At 58.1% G+C, this 18,048-nt stretch overlaps 1 protein-coding gene across 8 annotated transcripts in view; it reads left to right on the top strand.

The window, feature by feature from the left end:
- The window catches only part of LOC142484029 (solute carrier family 52, riboflavin transporter, member 2-like), a 42,990-nt gene that overhangs the window by 7,843 nt on the left and 17,099 nt on the right, over positions 1-18,048 (top strand). For 4 of the 8 annotated variants that reach the window (XM_075583996.1, XM_075584000.1, XM_075583997.1 and 1 more), the window contains 3 exons: positions 5,669-6,142; positions 12,263-12,402; positions 16,496-17,345. In XM_075583996.1, coding sequence (XP_075440111.1) covers positions 12,273-12,402; positions 16,496-17,345 — 980 coding nt within the window. In that variant the 5' untranslated portion in view covers positions 5,669-6,142; positions 12,263-12,272. Of the gene's footprint in view, positions 1-5,668; positions 6,143-10,470; positions 10,558-12,262; positions 12,403-16,495; positions 17,346-18,048 lie in introns of all 8 variants that reach the window. The other 4 variants (XM_075584002.1, XM_075584003.1, XM_075584004.1 and 1 more) reach the window with 3 other exon arrangements.

Raw genomic sequence — 18,048 nt, 5'->3', positions numbered from 1 at the left:
TCCCTTCTGTGTCACCCTGCGGTGTGAGGGACAGACTCTGTGTCACCCTGCGGTGTGAGGGACAGACTCCGTGTCACGTGTCCCTTCTGTGTCACCCTGCGGTGTGAGGGACTGACTCTGTGTCACGTGTCCCTTCTGTGTCACCCTGCGGTGTGAGGGACAGACTCTGTGTCACGTGTCCCTTCTGTGTCACCCTGCGGTGTGAGGGACAGACTCTGTGTCACCCTGCGGTGTGAGGGACAGACTCTGTGTCACGTGTCCCTTCTGTGTCACCCTGCGGTGTGAGGGACAGACTCTGTGTCACCCTGCGGTGTGAGGGACAGACTCCATGTCACGTGTCCCTACTGTGTCACCCTGCGGTGTGAGGGACAGACTCCTTGTCACGTGTTCCTTCTGTGTCACCCTGCGGTGTGAGGGACAGACTCTGTATCACCTGTCCCTTCTGTGTCATCCTGCGGTGTGAGGGGCTGACTCCGTGTCACGTGTCACCCTGCGGTGTGAGAGACAGACTCCGTATCACGTGTCCCTTCTGTCACTCTACGTTCGAGGGACAGGCTCTGTGTCACGTGTCCCTTCTGTGTCACCCTGCAATGTGAGGGACAGACTCTGTGTCACTTGAATTGTATGTCTTTATTTATATAGCGCCATTAATGTACATAGCGCTTCACAGTAGTAATACATGTGGTAATCATATAAATAACAGATAATATAAATAACAGGTCATGGGAATAAGTGCTTTAGACATAAACATAACATTAAGCAAGAGGAGTCCCTGCCCCGAGGAGCTTACAGTCTAATTGGTAGGTAGGGAGAACGTACAGAGACAGTAGGAGGGAGTTCTGGTAAGTGCGTCTGCAGGGGGCCAAGCTTTATGTATCGTGTGTTCAGAATATCCACAGTGCTATTCATATGCTTCTTTAAGCAAGTGTGTCTTAAGGTGGGTCTTAAAGGTGGATAGAGAGGGTGCTAGTCGGGTACTGAGGGGAAGGGCATTCCAGAGGTGTGGGGCAGTCAGTGAGAAAGGTTTAAGGTGGGAGAGGGCTTTAGATACAAAGGGGGTAGAAAGAAGACATCCTTGAGCAGAACGCAAGAGTCGGGATGGTGCATAGCGAGAAATTAGGGCTGAGATGTAAGGAGGGGCAGAAGAGTGTAAAGCTTTAAAAGTGAGGAGAAGAATGGAGTGTGAGATGCGGGATTTGATCGGAAGCCAGGAGAGGGATTTCATGAGGGGAGATGCTGAGACAGATCTAGGAAAGAGTAGAGTGATTCTGGAAGCAGCGTTTAGGATAGATTGTAGGGGAGACAGGTGAGAGGCAGGAAGGCTGGACAGCAGGAGGTTACAGTAATCAAGACGGGAGAGAATGAGGGCCTGAGTCAGAGTTTTAGCAGTCGCGCAACAGAGGAAAGGGCGTATCTTTGTTATATTGCGGAGGAAAAAGCGACAGGTTTTTAGAAATGTTTTGAATGTGAGAGAGGAGTCAAGTGTGACCCCTAGGCAGCGTGCTTGGGCTACTGGGTGAATGCTCAAAGAACTAGATTGGTCATAACTCGAGTCTAAGCGCAAAGTTCACCTTTCCTGTCTTGCCTTCAAATACTTTCTGGGCAAGCTACCCAGCTACCTGAACAAGCTCCTCACCCATACCACTTGCAGCACCTATCACCTGAGATCTGACTCCAAAAGACTGTTCATGGTCCCAAGGCTCAACAAAGTATCCGGACGTTCCTCCTTCTCCTTCCGTGCACCCCAAAACTGGAACAACCTACCAGAGACTCTCACATCCACCACCAGTTTAAGTTCTTTCAAATCTAAGGCTGTCTCACATTTTAATCTGTTACATACGCCAATAATATATATTATTTCTAACTGTGCATGCAATGTCTTGTATATAATGTATACCCTGCTCATTATGTAACTGTACTTGTAACCATGTATTATTTGTCTTAACTCTGTGCCCAGGACATTCTTGAAAACGAGAGGTAACTCTCAATTTATTACTTCCTCGTAAAATATTTTATAAATAAAATAAAATAATGATCGTACTTCCAACAGTAATGTGGAAGGAGGTAGTAGGGCCAGGTTTGGGAGGAAGTATGAGGAGCTCTGTTTTTGCCATGTTGAGTTTAAGTCGGCGGAGGGCCATCCAGGATGATATAGCAGAGAGACATTCAGAAACTTTGGTTTGTACAGCAGGTGTTTAAAACCAGAGACATAACATAAAACACAGACAAAGCTCAGTGCACATCCAGTAAAACTTATACACGGTACAGTGCCTAAAAATACATGTATAGATAACTAATAAATAAAATGGTCTTTTACTTTAACATTTTGGCCAAATTGTTTCAAGGGTTTCAAGTGTCCCTAACACTAATATAGATTCTTAATAACCTGTGTAGTAACAGGAAGAATGATTTATAATAAATCTGTCAATATTAGTTGCAAAAGTTCTAAGTCTGATTGAAGCTTTTATTAACCTGTACATTACCAGGAAAAGCACTCTGTATTAGAGTTGTCACAACCATACTGCAAGCAAGTTCCCCTGAGAGTGGGAGATGCTATGGAGTGAGCTTTTAACCATTTAAATGTGGGAGGGGTGAGCTTCAATTAGGTAGGAGGTTGCCACCCTCCAATCAGCTAAGACTAGCTGAACAAGAATTGCAAAACATACTGGACACCTAACAAGCTCATATTGAACCCCCAAAATAACCACAACATATATATAAGCATATAAGTTTCACAGAGGAGTGCTACTGAGCATGGCAATATATATATTTAAAACCAAAGACATAACGTAAAACACAGACAAAGCTCAGTGCACATCCAGTAAAACTTATATACGGTACAGTGCCTAAATATACATGTATAGATAACTAATAAATAAAATGGTGTTTTAGTTTAACATTTTGGCCAAATTGTTGTAAGCCCTTGAGCCAACTGCACGGCAGTTATTTATACATATATATATTGCTATGCTCAGTAGCACTCCTCTGTGAAACTTATATGCTTATATATATGTTGTGGTTATTTTGTGGTTATTTTGGGGGTTCAATATGAGCTTGTAGGTGTTCTGTATGTTTGTACAGCAGGTGTAAGGTCAGGTGTTGAAAAGTATATTTGTGTGTCGTCAGCATAGAGGTGATATTTAAACCCAAGAGATGTTATTAGGTCACCTAGAGAGAGTGTGTACAGAGAAAAGAGAAGAGGTCCCAGGACAGAGCCCTGGGATACCCCCACAGAGAGATCAATAGAGGAGGAGGAGGTGTTAGCAGAAGAGACACTGAAATTACGATGGGAGAGGTAAGAGGAGATCCATGATAGAGCTTTGTTTCGAATACCAAGAGTATGGAGAATGTGAAGGAGAAGAGGGAGGTCCACGGTGTTCCAGAGCAGAGGGAGGAGATAAAAATGTGTGTGAGCGTAGGGATTATAGTAGGACCAAGAGGTTATAGGAGATGGGAGGGAATGGGGTCAAGAGAGCAAGTGGTAGAGGGAGAAGAGGAGATCAACAATGACACATCCTCCTCTGAGACAGCGGAAAAAGAGTCAAGGAAGGCAGGAGGAGAGTTAGGAAGAGGTGTAGGATGGGAAGAAGAAACAGACGGGATGTTCTGAGGTATGGATTCCACCTTTTTCTTAAAATAGTCAGCAAAGTCCTGAGCTGAGATGGAGGAAGGAGAGGCAGCTGAGGGTGGTTTGAGGAGAGAGTCAAAGACAGAGAACAGTCGGCGTGGGTTAGACTTGTGTGTGTTGATTAGTGACGAAAAGTAGGTTTGTTTAGCTTGCGAGAGGGCAGTGTTGAAACAGGATAGCATAAATTTGTAGTGAAGGAAGTCTGCGGGAGTGTGAGATTTCCTCCAGAGGCGTTCAGAGGAACGAGTGGAGGAACGCAGCATGCGTGTGGGAATTTAGCCAGGGTCTGGGGTTAGAAGGGCGAGGGTGGCAGAGAGAAAGTGGGGCATGTAGATCAAGAGAGGAGAATAAGGCAGAGTTATAGTTCCTGACCAGGTTGTCAGGGTCTGTAGCAGAGCTGAGAGAGGAGAGGGAGGAGCGTAAAGTGGACTCAAAGTCAGGTAAGTGAATAGAGCGCAGGTTTCTGCAGAACCGGGGGGTAGATGGAGGTGGGAAGGGGAGAAGCGAGAGAGAGAGAATGAAATGAGGTGATGGTCAGAGATAGTAAAAGGGGAAATGGAGAAATCGGAGAGAGAGAAGTTTTTAGTGAAAACCAGGTCTAAGTAGTGGCCATCCTTGTGGGTGCTGGCTGCAGTCCACTGTTGAAGGCCAAAAGAAGAGGTTAGAGAGAGAAAGCGGGAAGCCCAAGGGAGAGAGGGGTCATCAATGTGGCAATTGAAGTCCCCAAGGAGAAGAACAGGGGAGCCTGAGGAGAGAAAGAAAGAGAGCCAGGATTCAAAGTGAGAGAGAAAGGCAGAAGGGGGATGAGTAGAGGTAGGTGGGCGATAGATGACCGCCACATGGACAGGGAGAGGAGAGAAGATCTGGACAGTGTGAGCCTCAAAGGAGGGAAAAGCAAGAGAGGGGGGAATAGGAAGGGTTCGGTAACGGCAGAGAGAGGAGAGCAGGAGCCCCACGCCTCCACCCCTGCCATCAGGGCGCGGAGTGTGGGAGAAGGAAAGGCCACCATAAGAGAGGGCAGCTTCCAGAGCAGAGTCAGACTGAGTGAGCCAGGTCTCAGTTATAGCAAAGAGAAGCAGGGAGTGAGAGAGAAAGAAGTCCTGCACAGAGAGGAACATGTGACCGGCCCTGTGCTCCGGCAAGCAGGGAAATCTCCAGACTCGGTGAGACACACGCTTCCCCAAGCGTGCTGACGCGTGCGCGAGCCCCTGCTAGAGCCGCTCTCATTGCGGCTGCAGGGGCTCAGTGCCGAGCAGCAGCGCGCCTCAGCACGGGTCAGCGTATAAGCGCTGACCATGCCCGAGGCCTCAAGTTCAGCCTGCTTAATTAGCACATGTGAGGCCATTCAAACAGATGTTTATCCTACACAGGGTGTTCCCTGCCTAAGTGTGAAAGCTTCCATTTATTAAGGGTTAAATGAGACATAGTTCAAAGGTGGATTTTACCTGAGGAGAGAAGATGATCTGTTAGGATAAGAGGTCCTTCCTTTTAAACTTCAGCTACTTACAATGTGCTGCAGGCACTTGTCCCTTCTGTGTCACTGTCACCCTGCGGTGTGAGGGACACACCGTCACGTGACCCTTCAGTGTCACTGTCACCCTGCGGTGTGAGGGACACACCATGTCACGTGACCCTTCAGTGTCACTATGTCACCCTGCGGTGTGAGGGACACACCATGTCACGTGACCCTTCAGTGTCACTATGTCACCCTGCGGTGTGAGGGACACACCATGTCACGTGACCCTTCAGTGTCACTATGTCACCCTGCGGTGTGAGGGACACACCGTCACGTGACCCTTCAGTGTCACTGTCACCCTGCGGTGTGAGGGACACACCATGTCACGTGACCCTTCAGTGTCACTATGTCACCCTGCGGTTTGAGGGACACACCATGTCACGTGACCCATCTGTGTCACCCTGCGGTGTGAGGGACACACCATGTCACGTGACCCATCAGTGTCACTGTCACCCTGCGGTGTGAGGGACAGAATCTGTGTCACGTTTTCCCTCTCTCATTGTCACTCTCTCCTACTCTCTCAGATTCATCTGTGTCACTCGTTCTTCGTGGGGCTCTCTCTCTCCCAGAGAGACCGTCACACTGTGGGCGTTCTTCGTGGAGCTCTCTCTCCCAGAGAGACCGTCACACTGTGGGCGTTCTTCGTGGAGCTCTCTCTCTCCCAGAGAGACCGGCACACTGTGGGCGTTCTTCGTGGAGCTCTCTCTCTCCCAGAGAGACCGTCACACTGTGGGTGTTCTTCGTGGAGCTCTCTCTCTCCCAGAGAGACCGGCACACTGTGGGCGTTCTTCGTGGAGCTCTCTCTCTCCCAGAGAGACCGGCACACTGTGGGCGTTCTTCGTGGAGCTCTCTCTCTCCCAGAGAGACCGGCACACTGTGGGCGTTCTTCGTGGAGCTCTCTCTCTCCCAGAGAGACCGGCACACTGTGGGAACTTCAGACAAGTTTGTTCCCCCCTGCTTTTTGGAAAAACGAATCTAGACGCCCAGCACAGTGACAGGTAATCTGCTACAAAGGGTTAATCGTCATCTCTAATGTACTGTGTGTGGGAGGCGTAGCACAGAGAGTTCTAGGTAGGGAGGCAGGGAATGGGGACATGATTGGTAGGTTTGGCAGGGGGAGGTACAGAGGAAGTTCTGGGTAGGGAGGCAGGGAATGGAGACATGATTGGAGGGTTTGGCAGGGGGGGTACAGAGGAAGTTCTGGGTAGGGAGGCAGGGAATGGGGACACGGTTGGAGGGTTTGGCAGGGGGAGGTACAGAGGAAGTTCTGGGTAGGGAGGCAGGGAATGGGGACACGATTGGAGGGTTTGGCAGGGGGAGGTACAGAGGAAGTTCTGGGTAGGGAGGCAGGGAATGGGGACATAATTGGAGGGTTTGGCAGGGGGAGGTACAGAGGAAGTTCTGGGTAGGGAGGCAGGGAATGGGGACACGGTTGGAGGGTTTGGCAGGGGGAGGTACAGAGGAAGTTCTGGGTAGGGAGGCAGGGAATGGGGATCCAGTTGGAGGGTTTGGCAGGGGGAGGTACAGAGGAAGTTCTGGGTAGGGAGGCAGGGAATGGGGACACGATTGGAGGGTTTGGCAGGGGGAGGTACAGAGGAAGTTCTGGGTAGGGAGGCAGGGAATGGGGACACGGTTGGAGGGTTTGGCAGGGGGAGGTACAGAGGAAGTTCTGGGTAGGGAGGCAGGGAATTGGGATACGATTGGTGGGTTTGGCAGGGGGAGGTACAGAGGAAGTTCTGGGTAGGGAGGCAGGGAATGGGGACACGGTTGGAGGGTTTGGCAGGGGGAGGTACAGAGGAAGTTCTGGGTAGGGAGGCAGGGAATGGGGATACGATTGGTGGGTTTGGCAGGGGGAGGTACAGAGGAAGTTCTGGGTAGGGAGGCAGGGAATGGGGACACGATTGGAGGGTTTGGCAGGGGGAGGTACAGAGGAAGTTCTGGGTAGGGAGGCAGGGAATGGGGACATGATTGGTGGGTTTGGCAGGGGGAGGTACAGAGGAAGTTCTGGGTAGGGAGGCAGGGAATGGAGACATGATTGGAGGGTTTGGCAGGGGGGGTACAGAGGAAGTTCTGGGTAGGGAGGCAGGGAATGGGGACACGGTTGGAGGGTTTGGCAGGGGGAGGTACAGAGGAAGTTCTGGGTAGGGAGGCAGGGAATGGGGACACGATTGGAGGGTTTGGCAGGGGGAGGTACAGAGGAAGTTCTGGGTAGGGAGGCAGGGAATGGGGACATAATTGGAGGGTTTGGCAGGGGGAGGTACAGAGGAAGTTCTGGGTAGGGAGGCAGGGAATGGGGACACGGTTGGAGGGTTTGGCAGGGGGAGGTACAGAGGAAGTTCTGGGTAGGGAGGCAGGGAATGGGGATCCAGTTGGAGGGTTTGGCAGGGGGAGGTACAGAGGAAGTTCTGGGTAGGGAGGCAGGGAATGGGGATACGATTGGTGGGTTTGGCAGGGGGAGGTACAGAGGAAGTTCTGGGTAGGGAGGCAGGGAATGGGGACACGATTGGAGGGTTTGGCAGGGGGAGGTACAGAGGAAGTTCTGGGTAGGGAGGCAGGGAATGGGGACACGATTGGAGTGTTTGGCAGGGGGAGGTACAGAGGAAGTTCTGGGTAGGGAGGCAGGGAATGGGGACATGATTGGAGGGTTTGGCAGGGGGAGGTACAGAGGAAGTTCTGGGTAGGGAGGCAGGGAATGGGGACACGATTGGAGGGTTTGGCAGGGGGAGGTACAGAGGAAGTTCTGGGTAGGGAGGCAGGGAATGGGGACATGATTGGAGGGTTTGGCAGGGGGAGGTACAGAGGAAGTTCTGGATAGGGAGGCAGGGAATGGGGACACGATTGGAGGGTTTGGCAGGGGGAGGTACAGAGGAAGTTCTGGGTAGGGAGGCAGGGAATGGGGACACGGTTGGAGGGTTTGGCAGGGGGAGGTACAGAGGAAGTTCTGGGTAGGGAGGCAGGGAATGGGGACATGATTGGAGGGTTTGGCAGGGGGAGGTACAGAGGAAGTTCTGGGTAGGGAGGCAGGGAATGGGGACACAGTTGGAGGGTTTGGCAGGGGGAGGTACAGAGGAAGTTCTGGGTAGGGAGGCAGGGAATGGGGACATGATTGGAGGGTTTGGCAGGGGGAGGTACAGGGGAAGTTCTGGGTAGGGAGGCAGGGAATGGGGACACGGTTGGAGGGTTTGGCAGGGGGAGGTACAGAGGAAGTTCTGGGTAGGGAGGCAGGGAATGGGGATACGATTGGTGGGTTTGGCAGGGGGAGGTACAGAGGAAGTTCTGGGTAGGGAGGCAGGGAATGGGGATACGATTGGAGGGTTTGGCAGGGGGAGGTACAGAGGAAGTTCTGGGTAGGGAGGCAGGGAATGGGGACACGGTTTGAGGGTTTGGCAGGGGGAGGTACAGAGGAAGTTCTGGGTAGGGAGGCAGGGAATGGGGACACGATTGGAGTGTTTGGCAGGGGGGGGTACAGAGGAAGTTCTGGGTAGGGAGGCAGGGAATGGGGACATGATTGGAGGGTTTGGCAGGGGGAGGTACAGAGTAAGTTCTGGGTAGGGAGGCAGGGAATGGGGACACGATTGGAGGGTTTGGCAGGGGGAGGTACAGAGGAAGTTCTGGGTAGGGAGGCAGGGAATGGGGACATGATTGGAGGGTTTGGCAGGGGGAGGTACAGAGGAAGTTCTGGGTAGGGAGGCAGGGAATGGGGACACGATTGGAGTGTTTGGCAGGGGGGGGTACAGAGGAAGTTCTGGGTAGGGAGGCAGGGAATGGGGACATGATTGGAGGGTTTGGCAGGGGGAGGTACAGAGTAAGTTCTGGGTAGGGAGGCAGGGAATGGGGACACGATTGGAGGGTTTGGCAGGGGGAGGTACAGAGGAAGTTCTGGGTAGGGAGGCAGGGAATGGGGACATGATTGGAGGGTTTGGCAGGGGGAGGTACAGAGGAAGTTCTGGGTAGGGAGGCAGGGAATGGGGACACGATTGTAGGGTTTGGCAGGGGGAGGTACAGAGGAAGTTCTGGGTAGGGAGGCAGGGAATGGGGACACGGTTGGAGGGTTTGGCAGGGGGAGGTACAGAGGAAGTTCTGGGTAGGGAGGCAGGGAATGGGGACATGATTGGAGGGTTTGGCAGGGGGAGGTACAGAGGAAGTTCTGGGTAGGGAGGCAGGGAATGGGGACACAGTTGGAGGGTTTGGCAGGGGGAGGTACAGAGGAAGTTCTGGGTAGGGAGGCAGGGAATGGGGATCCAGTTGGAGGGTTTGGCAGGGGGAGGTACAGAGGAAGTTCTGGGTAGGGAGGCAGGGAATGGGGACACGGTTGGAGGGTTTGGCAGGGGGAGGTACAGAGTAAGTTCTGGGTAGGGAGGCAGGGAATGGGGACACGATTGGTGGGTTTGGCAGGGGGAGGTACAGAGGAAGTTCTGGGTAGGGAGGCAGGGAATGGAGACATGATTGGAGGGTTTGGCAGTGGGAGGTACAGGGGAAGTTCTGGGTAGGGAGGCAGGGAATGGGGACATGATTGGTGGGTTTGGCAGGGGGAGGTACAGAGGAAGTTCTGGGTAGCAAGGCAGGGAATGGGGACACGGTTGGAGGGTTTGGCAGGGGGAGGTACAGAGGAAGTTCTGGGTAGGGAGGCAGAGAATGGAGACATGATTGGTGGGTTTGGCAGGGGGAGGTACAGAGGAAGTTCTGGGTAGCAAGGCAGGGAATGGGGCCATGGTTGGAGGTTTTGGCAGGGGGAGGTACAGAGGAAGTTCTGGGTAGGGAGGCAGGGAATGGGGATCCAGTTGGAGGGTTTGGCAGGGGGAGGTACAGAGGAAGTTCTGGGTAGGGAGGCAGGGAATGGGGACACGGTTGGAGGGTTTGGCAGGGGGAGGTACAGAGTAAGTTCTGGGTAGGGAGGCAGGGAATGGGGACATGGTTGGAGGGTTTGGCAGGGGGAGGTACAGAGGAAGTTCTGGGTAGGGAGGCAGGGAATTTGGGATCCAGTTGGAGGGTTTGGCGGGGGGAGGTACAGAGGAAGTTCTGGGTAGGAAGGCAGGGAATGGGGACATGATTGGAGGGTTTGGCAGGGGGAGGTACAGAGGAAGTTCTGGGTAGGGAGGCAGGGAATGGGGACATGATTGGAGGGTTTGGCAGGGGGAGGTACAGAGGAAGTTCTGGGTAGGGAGGCAGGGAATGGGGATACGATTGGAGGGTTTGGCAGGGGGAGGTACAGAGTAAGTTCTGGGTAGCGAGGCAGGGAATGGGGATACGATTGGAGGGTTCAGCCAATGAGACTGATCCGCTCACGGCCATGCCTCCACCACGCCTCCCTGTCTCCTGGCTGCAGTGCACATGCCGCTTTGCCTGATCGGCGCGGTGACGTCACCGGATGGCGCGCACGCCCATCCGGAGCCGGTATAATCGTAACCTTACTGTGCGTGATCTGAACCATCGATCCAAGCGTCTTCATAGCGTGCAGAAAGATCAGACGCACATGAGACTTCCGTGTTCCTTACCGTGTAACACTCTGTGACGACTCAGGAGTTTCCTTCCCTTCCTGGTCCCTCTCTCCCGTCTCCTGTTGCCCTTCCTACTCCTTCCCAAGCCACTCCTTTACCCTCCACCTCTCTCCCTTTGCCGCAGCGCGTACCCCGCAGGTCCCGCATGCCCACGCGGTCCCTGTTACGATCCTCACCGTTCCCTTTCTCCTGCAGTGCCCGCATCACCTTCCCCTGTGGTGGCATCCGTCCCGTCGCCCCCTCCCTGCGTGGTACCTGCGGCGCTCCGCGCGCCTGGTGACGCGCCCGACTCGGCCGCTCCCGCAGCCCATGGACTGCGCGCTCACTTGCCCCTCCGCTGACTCACCTGATCCCTCTGCTCTGCCGTTGCTCGCCATCGCGCGGGCGCAGGTTACGGGCGCGTTCCCCTTTTGGCTTCCTCCCTCTCCTGCGGCCTTCCCTTGCTCCGTGCGGGCCGCTCCTGTGTTGCAGCCTGTGCGCGCGCTTCCCCAGTTTACAGGGGGCGCGCGCACAGACTCCTCTTATCACGTTTCCCCTGTCTCCGCCTCCCAAGCCTTACAGGCCATTCCCCTGTCTGCCCCTTCTGGCTCCTCCTCTTCTCTCCCTGACCTATCTCTGCCCTCTCCCACTTCTCTCTCTACTTCTCCCCTCTCTGCCATTGGTGCACCTCCCTTTATAATCCCTGCCTGTCCACCTCTTCCTCGCTCTGCATAGTTCCTGTTTCCCTGTGTGTGCTGACCTATGCTGTGCTCTCTCTCTACGTTCCTGTGTTTCCTGCTCCTGTGCTATCTTGGATTTCCCTGGCTCCTGACCCCTGCTTGTCCTGGACTACTCTGCTCTCTGGTATCCCTGTGAACCCTGCTACGCACACTACCTTGCTGACCTCTGGCTTCCTAGGACCTGGCTTATCCTCTGACGACTCTACCCTCTGGACTCCCGAACATTGGCAAACGGACTCGACTCTTGCGGACATCCCCAAGCGTTGCAAGTACATACTAACACTCTTCCAACAGGCCCAGCAACGCTATACCACACTCCGGGCGTGCTCCCACTGCTGTGGGTGTGTGGTGTCATACCGTTCCCACCTCAGTACTGGGGTCCTGCCAGGTCTGCGGGCATACAGGCGTGACACACACGGAGTCTCTGTGTCGTGTAGCTGACTATTACTACGGTTACTCCCCCCCCCCCCCCCCGGGTACCAGCACGGAGTGTTTCCTCCCCTTGCTGAGAATTGCGATGGGTTTAGGAATAAGATAAATAGTGAGTGTGAGCGTATAAGCCACGGAGCGCGCACTCACCAACACGCCCGCACTGCGTGTGAATAGTGAGTGTGAGAGTATAAGCCGTGTCACACGGAGCGCGCACTCACCAACGCGTCCGCACTGCGTGTGAATAGTGAGTGTGAGCGTATAAGCCACGGAGCGCGCACTCACCAACACGCCCGCACTGCGTGTGAATAGTGAGTGTGAGAGTATAAGCCGTGTCGCACGGAGCGCGCGCTCACCAACACGCCCGCACTGCGTGTTAATAGGGTGGGCTGTTTGCCGGGTGGAGAGAGGACCGTGCCGTGGCCAATCGGTGTCCGTCTTCACGTGTCCCCGCGGTGTTCCCCCCACACAGTGTCCTGCACATGGCGGTGTCCGTGGCCTGGAGCTCGGTGCTCACGCACGTCCTGGTGGCGCTCTTCGGCATGGGGTCCTGGGTGTCCGTGAACTCTCTGTGGGTGGAGCTGCCCGTGGTGGTTAAGGAGCTGCCGGAAGGTGAGTGCAGCCGGATCAAACTACCCCCCACTGTCTGAGTGGGCACTGCCCCATCTGTGGGTGCTTTCACTGCTCTTGTACCCCATCTCACTCCCCACGCTGTCTCCCCTCCCACCCCCCCACACGCTGTTTCCCCTCCCACCCCCCCACACGCCGTCTCCACTCCCCTCCCGCCCCACCACACGCTGTCTCCACTCCCACCCCCCCACACGCTGTCTCCCCTCCCACCCCCCCACACGCTGTTTCCCCTCCCGCCGTCTCCACTGCCCTCCCACCCCCCCACACGCCGTCTCCACCCCCCCACACGCCGTCTCCACTCCCCTCCCGCCCCACCACATGCTGTCTCCACTCCCACCCCCCCACACGCCGTCTCCACCCCCCCACACGCCGTCTCCACTCCCCTCCCGCCCCACCACATGCCGTCTCCCCTCCCACCCCCCCACACGCCGTCTCCCCTCCCACCCCCCCACACGCCGTCTCCACTCCCACCCCCCCACACGCCTTCTCCACTCCCACCCCCCACACGCCGTCTCCCCTCCCACCCCCCCACATGCCGTCTCCCCTCCCACCCCCCACACGCCGTCTCCCCTCCCTCCCCCCCACACGCCGTCTCCCCTCCCACCCCCCCACACGCCGTCTCCCCTCCCACCCCCCCACACGCCGTCTCCCCTCCCACGCCCCCACACGCCGTCTCCCCTCCCACCCCCCTACACGCCGTCTCCCCTCCCACCCCCCTCCCACCCTCCCTCACGCTGTCTCCCCTCCCACCCCCCACACGCCGTCTCCCCTCCCACCCCCCCACACGCCGTCTCCCCTCCCACCCCCCCACACGCCGTCTCCCCTCCCACCCCCCACACGCCGTCTCCCCTCCCACCCCCACTACACGCTGTCTCCCCTCCCACCCCCTACACGCTTTCTCCCCTCCCCCCACATGCCGTCTCCCCTCCCCCACACGCTGTCTTCCCTTCCCACCCCCCTACACGCTGTCTCCCCTCCCACCCCCCCACACGCCATTTCCCCTCCCACCCCCACACACGCCGTCTCCCCTCCCACCCCCCCTACACGCCGTCTCCCCTCCCACCCCCCCTACACGCCGTCTCCCCTCCCACCCTCCCTCACGCTGTCTCTCCTCCCACCCTCCCTCACGCTGTCTCCCCTCCCACCCTCCCTCACGCTGTCTCCCCTCCCACCCTCCCTCACGCTGTCTCCCCTCCCACCCTCCCTCACGCTGTCTCCCCTCCCACCCTCCCTCACGCTGTCTCCCCTCCCTCCCACCCCCCCTCACGCTGTCTCCCCTCCCTCCCACCCTCCCTCACGCTGTCTTCCCTCCCTCCCACCCTCCCTCACGCTGTCTCCCCTCCCTCCCACCCTCCCTCACGCTGTCTCCCCTCCCTCCCACCCTCCCTCACGCTGTCTCCCCTCCCACCCTCCCTCACGCTGTCTCCCCTCCCACCCTCCCTCACGCTGTCTCCCCTCCCACCCTCCCTCACGCTGTCTCCCCTCCCACCCTCCCTCACGCTGTCTCCCCTCCCACCCTCCCTCACGCTGTCTCCCCTCCCACCCTCCCTCACGCTGTCTCCCCTCCCACCCTCCCTCACGCTGTCTCCCCTCCCTCCCACCCTCCCTCACGCTGTCTCCCCTCCCTCCCACCCTCCCTCACGCTGTCTCCCCTCCCTCCCACCCTCCCTCACGCTGTCTCCCCTCCCACCCTCCCTCACGCTGTCTCCCCTCCCACCCTCCCTCACGCCGTCTCCCCTCCCACCCTCCCTCACGCCGTCTCCCCTCCCACCCTCCCTCACGCCGTCTCCCCTCCCACCCTCCCTCACGCCGTCTCCCCTCCCACCCTCCCTCACGCCGTCTCCCCTCCCACCCTCCCTCACGCCGTCTCCCCTCCCACCCTCCCTCACGCCGTCTCCCCTCCCACCCTCCCTCACGCCGTCTCCCCTCCCACCCCCCCGCACGCCGTCTCCCCTCCCACCCCCCCGCACGCCGTCTCCCCTCCCACCCCCCCGCACGCCGTCTCCCCTCCCACCCCCCCGCACGCCGTCTCCCCTCCCACCCCCCCGCACGCCGTCTCCCCTCCCACCCCCCCGCACGCCGTCTCCCCTCCCACCCCTCCGCACGCCGTCTCCCCTCCCACCCCCCCGCACGCTGTCTCCCCTCCCACCCCCCCGCACGCTGTCTCCCCTCCCACCCCCCCGCACGCTGTCTCCCCTCCCCTCCCACCCCTCCGCACAATGTCTCCCCTCCCACCCCCCCACACGCCGTCTCCCCTCCCTCACGCCGTCTCCCCTCCCTCACGCTGTCTCCCCTCCCACCCCCCTACACGCTGTCTCCCCTCCCACCCCCCCCGCACGCTGTCTCCCCTCCCACCCCCCCGCACGCTGTCTCCCCTCCCACCCCCCCGCACGCTGTCTCCCCTCCCACCCCCCCGCACGCTGTCTCCCCTCCCACCCCCCCGCACGCTGTCTCCCCTCCCACCCCCCCGCACGCTGTCTCCCCTCCCACCCCCCCGCACGCTGTCTCCCCTCCCCTCCCACCCCTCCGCACAATGTCTCCCCTCCCCTCCCACCCCCCCGCACAATGTCTCCCCTCCCCTCCCACCCCCCCACACGCCGTCTCCCCTCCCTCACGCTGTCTCCCCTCCCACCCCCCTACACGCTGTCTGCCCTCCCACCCCCCCGCACGCTGTCTCCCCTCCCACCCCCCCGCACGCTGTCTCCCCTCCCACCCCCCGCACGCTGTCTCCCCTCCCACCCCCCCGCACGCTGTCTCCCCTCCCACCCCCCCGCACGCTGTCTCCCCTCCCACCCCCCCGCACGCTGTCTCCCCTCCCCTCCCACCCCCCCACACGCTGTCTCCCCTCCCACCCCCCCCCGCACGCTGTCTCCCCTCCCACCCCCCCGCACGCTGTCTCCCCTCCCCTCCCACCCCTCCGCACAATGTCTCCCCTCCCCTCCCACCCCTCCGCACAATGTCTCCCCTCCCCTCCCACCCCCCCGCACAATGTCTCCCCTCCCACCCCCCCGCACAATGTCTCCCCTCCCACCCCCCCACACGCCGTCTCCCCTCCCACCCCCCCTACACGCCGTCTCCCCTCCCACCCTCCCTCACGCTGTCTCCCCTCCCACCCTCCCTCACGCTGTCTCCCCTCCCACCCTCCCTCACGCTGTCTCCCCTCCCACCCTCCCTCACGCTGTCTCCCCTCCCACCCTCCCTCACGCTGTCTCCCCTCCCACCCTCCCTCACGCTGTCTCCCCTCCCCTCCCACCCCCCGCACGCTGTCTCCCCTCCCCTCCCACCCCCCCGCACGCTGTCTTCCCTCCCACCCCCCCGCACGCTGTCTCCCCTCCCCTCCCACCCCTCCGCACAATGTCTCCCCTCCCCTCCCACCCCCCCGCCCGATGTCTCCCCTCCCACCCCCCCGCCCGATGTCTCCCCTCCCACCCCCCCGCCCGATGTCTCCCCTCCCACCCCCCCACACGCTGTCTCCTTGGACTTTATTCCGTAGTTAATTATCATTATTTCTTTAGAGACAGTGAGTGCTGGAACATTTGTGTTTGTATGTATATGATTTTAGGGGATTTGGGGTCCCCTAGGTTCCGATTGCACCCTGCCGGAGGTATCTCATTTCCCAGAGTGCTGTCTGTCGCTCCTGCTTGTTATATGAATGATATATGCCAGCTGACGGTCAGCCTCTGGTCAATAGACCATCTGCAGAGATATTCTGTATCATGGAGTAATAATCACCCACCTCCTCCTCTCCACAGCGAGTGCTGGATATAGGATCTTTTTGGGGTTCTCTCTGTACCCTCTCTGTTAAAACGACGATTATTTGCCCCTTAGCACCTGTCACCTGACATTATTGATATTATATGAGGCGGAGCGGTCACCACGGTTTGGTTATTTATTATACATGGGAAAGGCGTTGGGAGGAGGATCAGGAGGAGTTATATACCCTTGATGCTGTCTCTTCTTGTCCCACCCCGGCAAGGAGAAGGGGAGTTAACCCTTTACGTGCTGTTGCCATGATGGCCCCAGAGGAGCAGAACATCTGGTCAGTAAATGTCTCTGTTTCCCCCCCCCCCCCCAGGCTGGAACCTGCCCGCCTTCCTCACCGTGCTCATCGCACTGGGAAACACCGGTCCCCTGGCCGTGACCCTGTCTCACCGGCTCTGCCCCCCCGGCCGGCTGTCCGAGGTCTGGCTCATCCGATCCATCCACGTGCTGAGCCTGGTGTCGGCGGCTTTCCTGGCCGTGTTCTGGGACCGGCAGGTGACGGTGGCGGGCGAGGCGCGCAGCGTGCCCTACCTGCTGCTGGCGTTCCTGTTGGCGCTGGGCTGCTGTACGTCCAACGTCACCTTCCTGCCGTTCATGTACCGCTTCCCGCAGCAGTACGTGCGCAGCTTCTTCATCGGGCAGGGCCTCAGCGCGCTGTTCCCCTGCGTGCTGGCCTTGGCGCAGGGCGTGGGGCGGTTGGAGTGCCACAACGGCACGGCGGGGAATGGCTCCGAGCCGCACTACCTGCAGGAGAACTTCCCGGCGTCCTCGTACTTCTGGGGTCTCTTCTCCCTACTCATCGTCTCCACGCTGGCGTTTGCCACCCTGCTGGCCTGGCAAGGGGGCGCCAAGAAGGAGCCGGCAGCGGCGGGTTTCCCCCAGGAAGGCGAGGAGTCGGAGGACTCCTATCCGCTGAGAAGCCCGGAGGAGGAGGCGCAGGGGGCGGGGAAGGGCGAGGCCGGGGGGCCGAGCTTTTGGACACCACGGAACGTGTACTTGCTGGTGCTGCTGGGAGTGTCCAACGCCTTGACCAATGGGGTCCTTCCCTCTGTGCAGACCTACAGCTGCCTGCCCTACGGGGGCGACACGTATCACCTGTCCGTGGTCCTGAGCAACATCGCAAACCCCGCGGCTTGCTTCATCGCCATGTGTCTGCTGTGCAGGTGAGACACACACACACACACACACATACATACATACACACACACGCACACACGCACACATACATACACACACACACACACACATACATACACACACACACACACACACACACACACACACCACACACACCACACACACACACACACACACACACACACACACACACACACACACACACACACACACACACACACACACACACACACACTGCTTCATCGCCATGTGTCTGCTGTGCAGGTGAGACACACACACACACACACACACACACACACACACACACACACTGCTTCATCGCCATGTGTCTGCTGTGCAGGTGAGACACACGCACACACACACACACACACACACACACACACACACACACACACACACACACACACACACATACATACACACACACACACACACACACACACTGCTTCATCGCCATGTGTCTGCTGTGCAGGTGAGACACACACACACACACATACACACACACACACACTCTGCTTCATCGCCATGTGTCTGCTGTGCAGGTGAGACGCACACACACACACACACACACACACACACACACTGCTTCATCGCCATGTGTCTGCTGTGCAGGTGAGACGCACACACACACACACACACACACACACACACACACACACACACACACACTGCTTCATCGCCATGTGTCTGCTGTGCAGGTGAGACACACACACACACACACACACACAC

Source organism: Ascaphus truei, unplaced genomic scaffold (genome assembly GCF_040206685.1).
Source record: "Ascaphus truei isolate aAscTru1 unplaced genomic scaffold, aAscTru1.hap1 HAP1_SCAFFOLD_431, whole genome shotgun sequence".
NCBI classification, from domain to species: Eukaryota; Metazoa; Chordata; class Amphibia; order Anura; family Ascaphidae; genus Ascaphus; species Ascaphus truei.
Note: the sequence above shows the minus strand (reverse complement) of the source record. Positions and strands in the feature narration are given on the sequence as shown.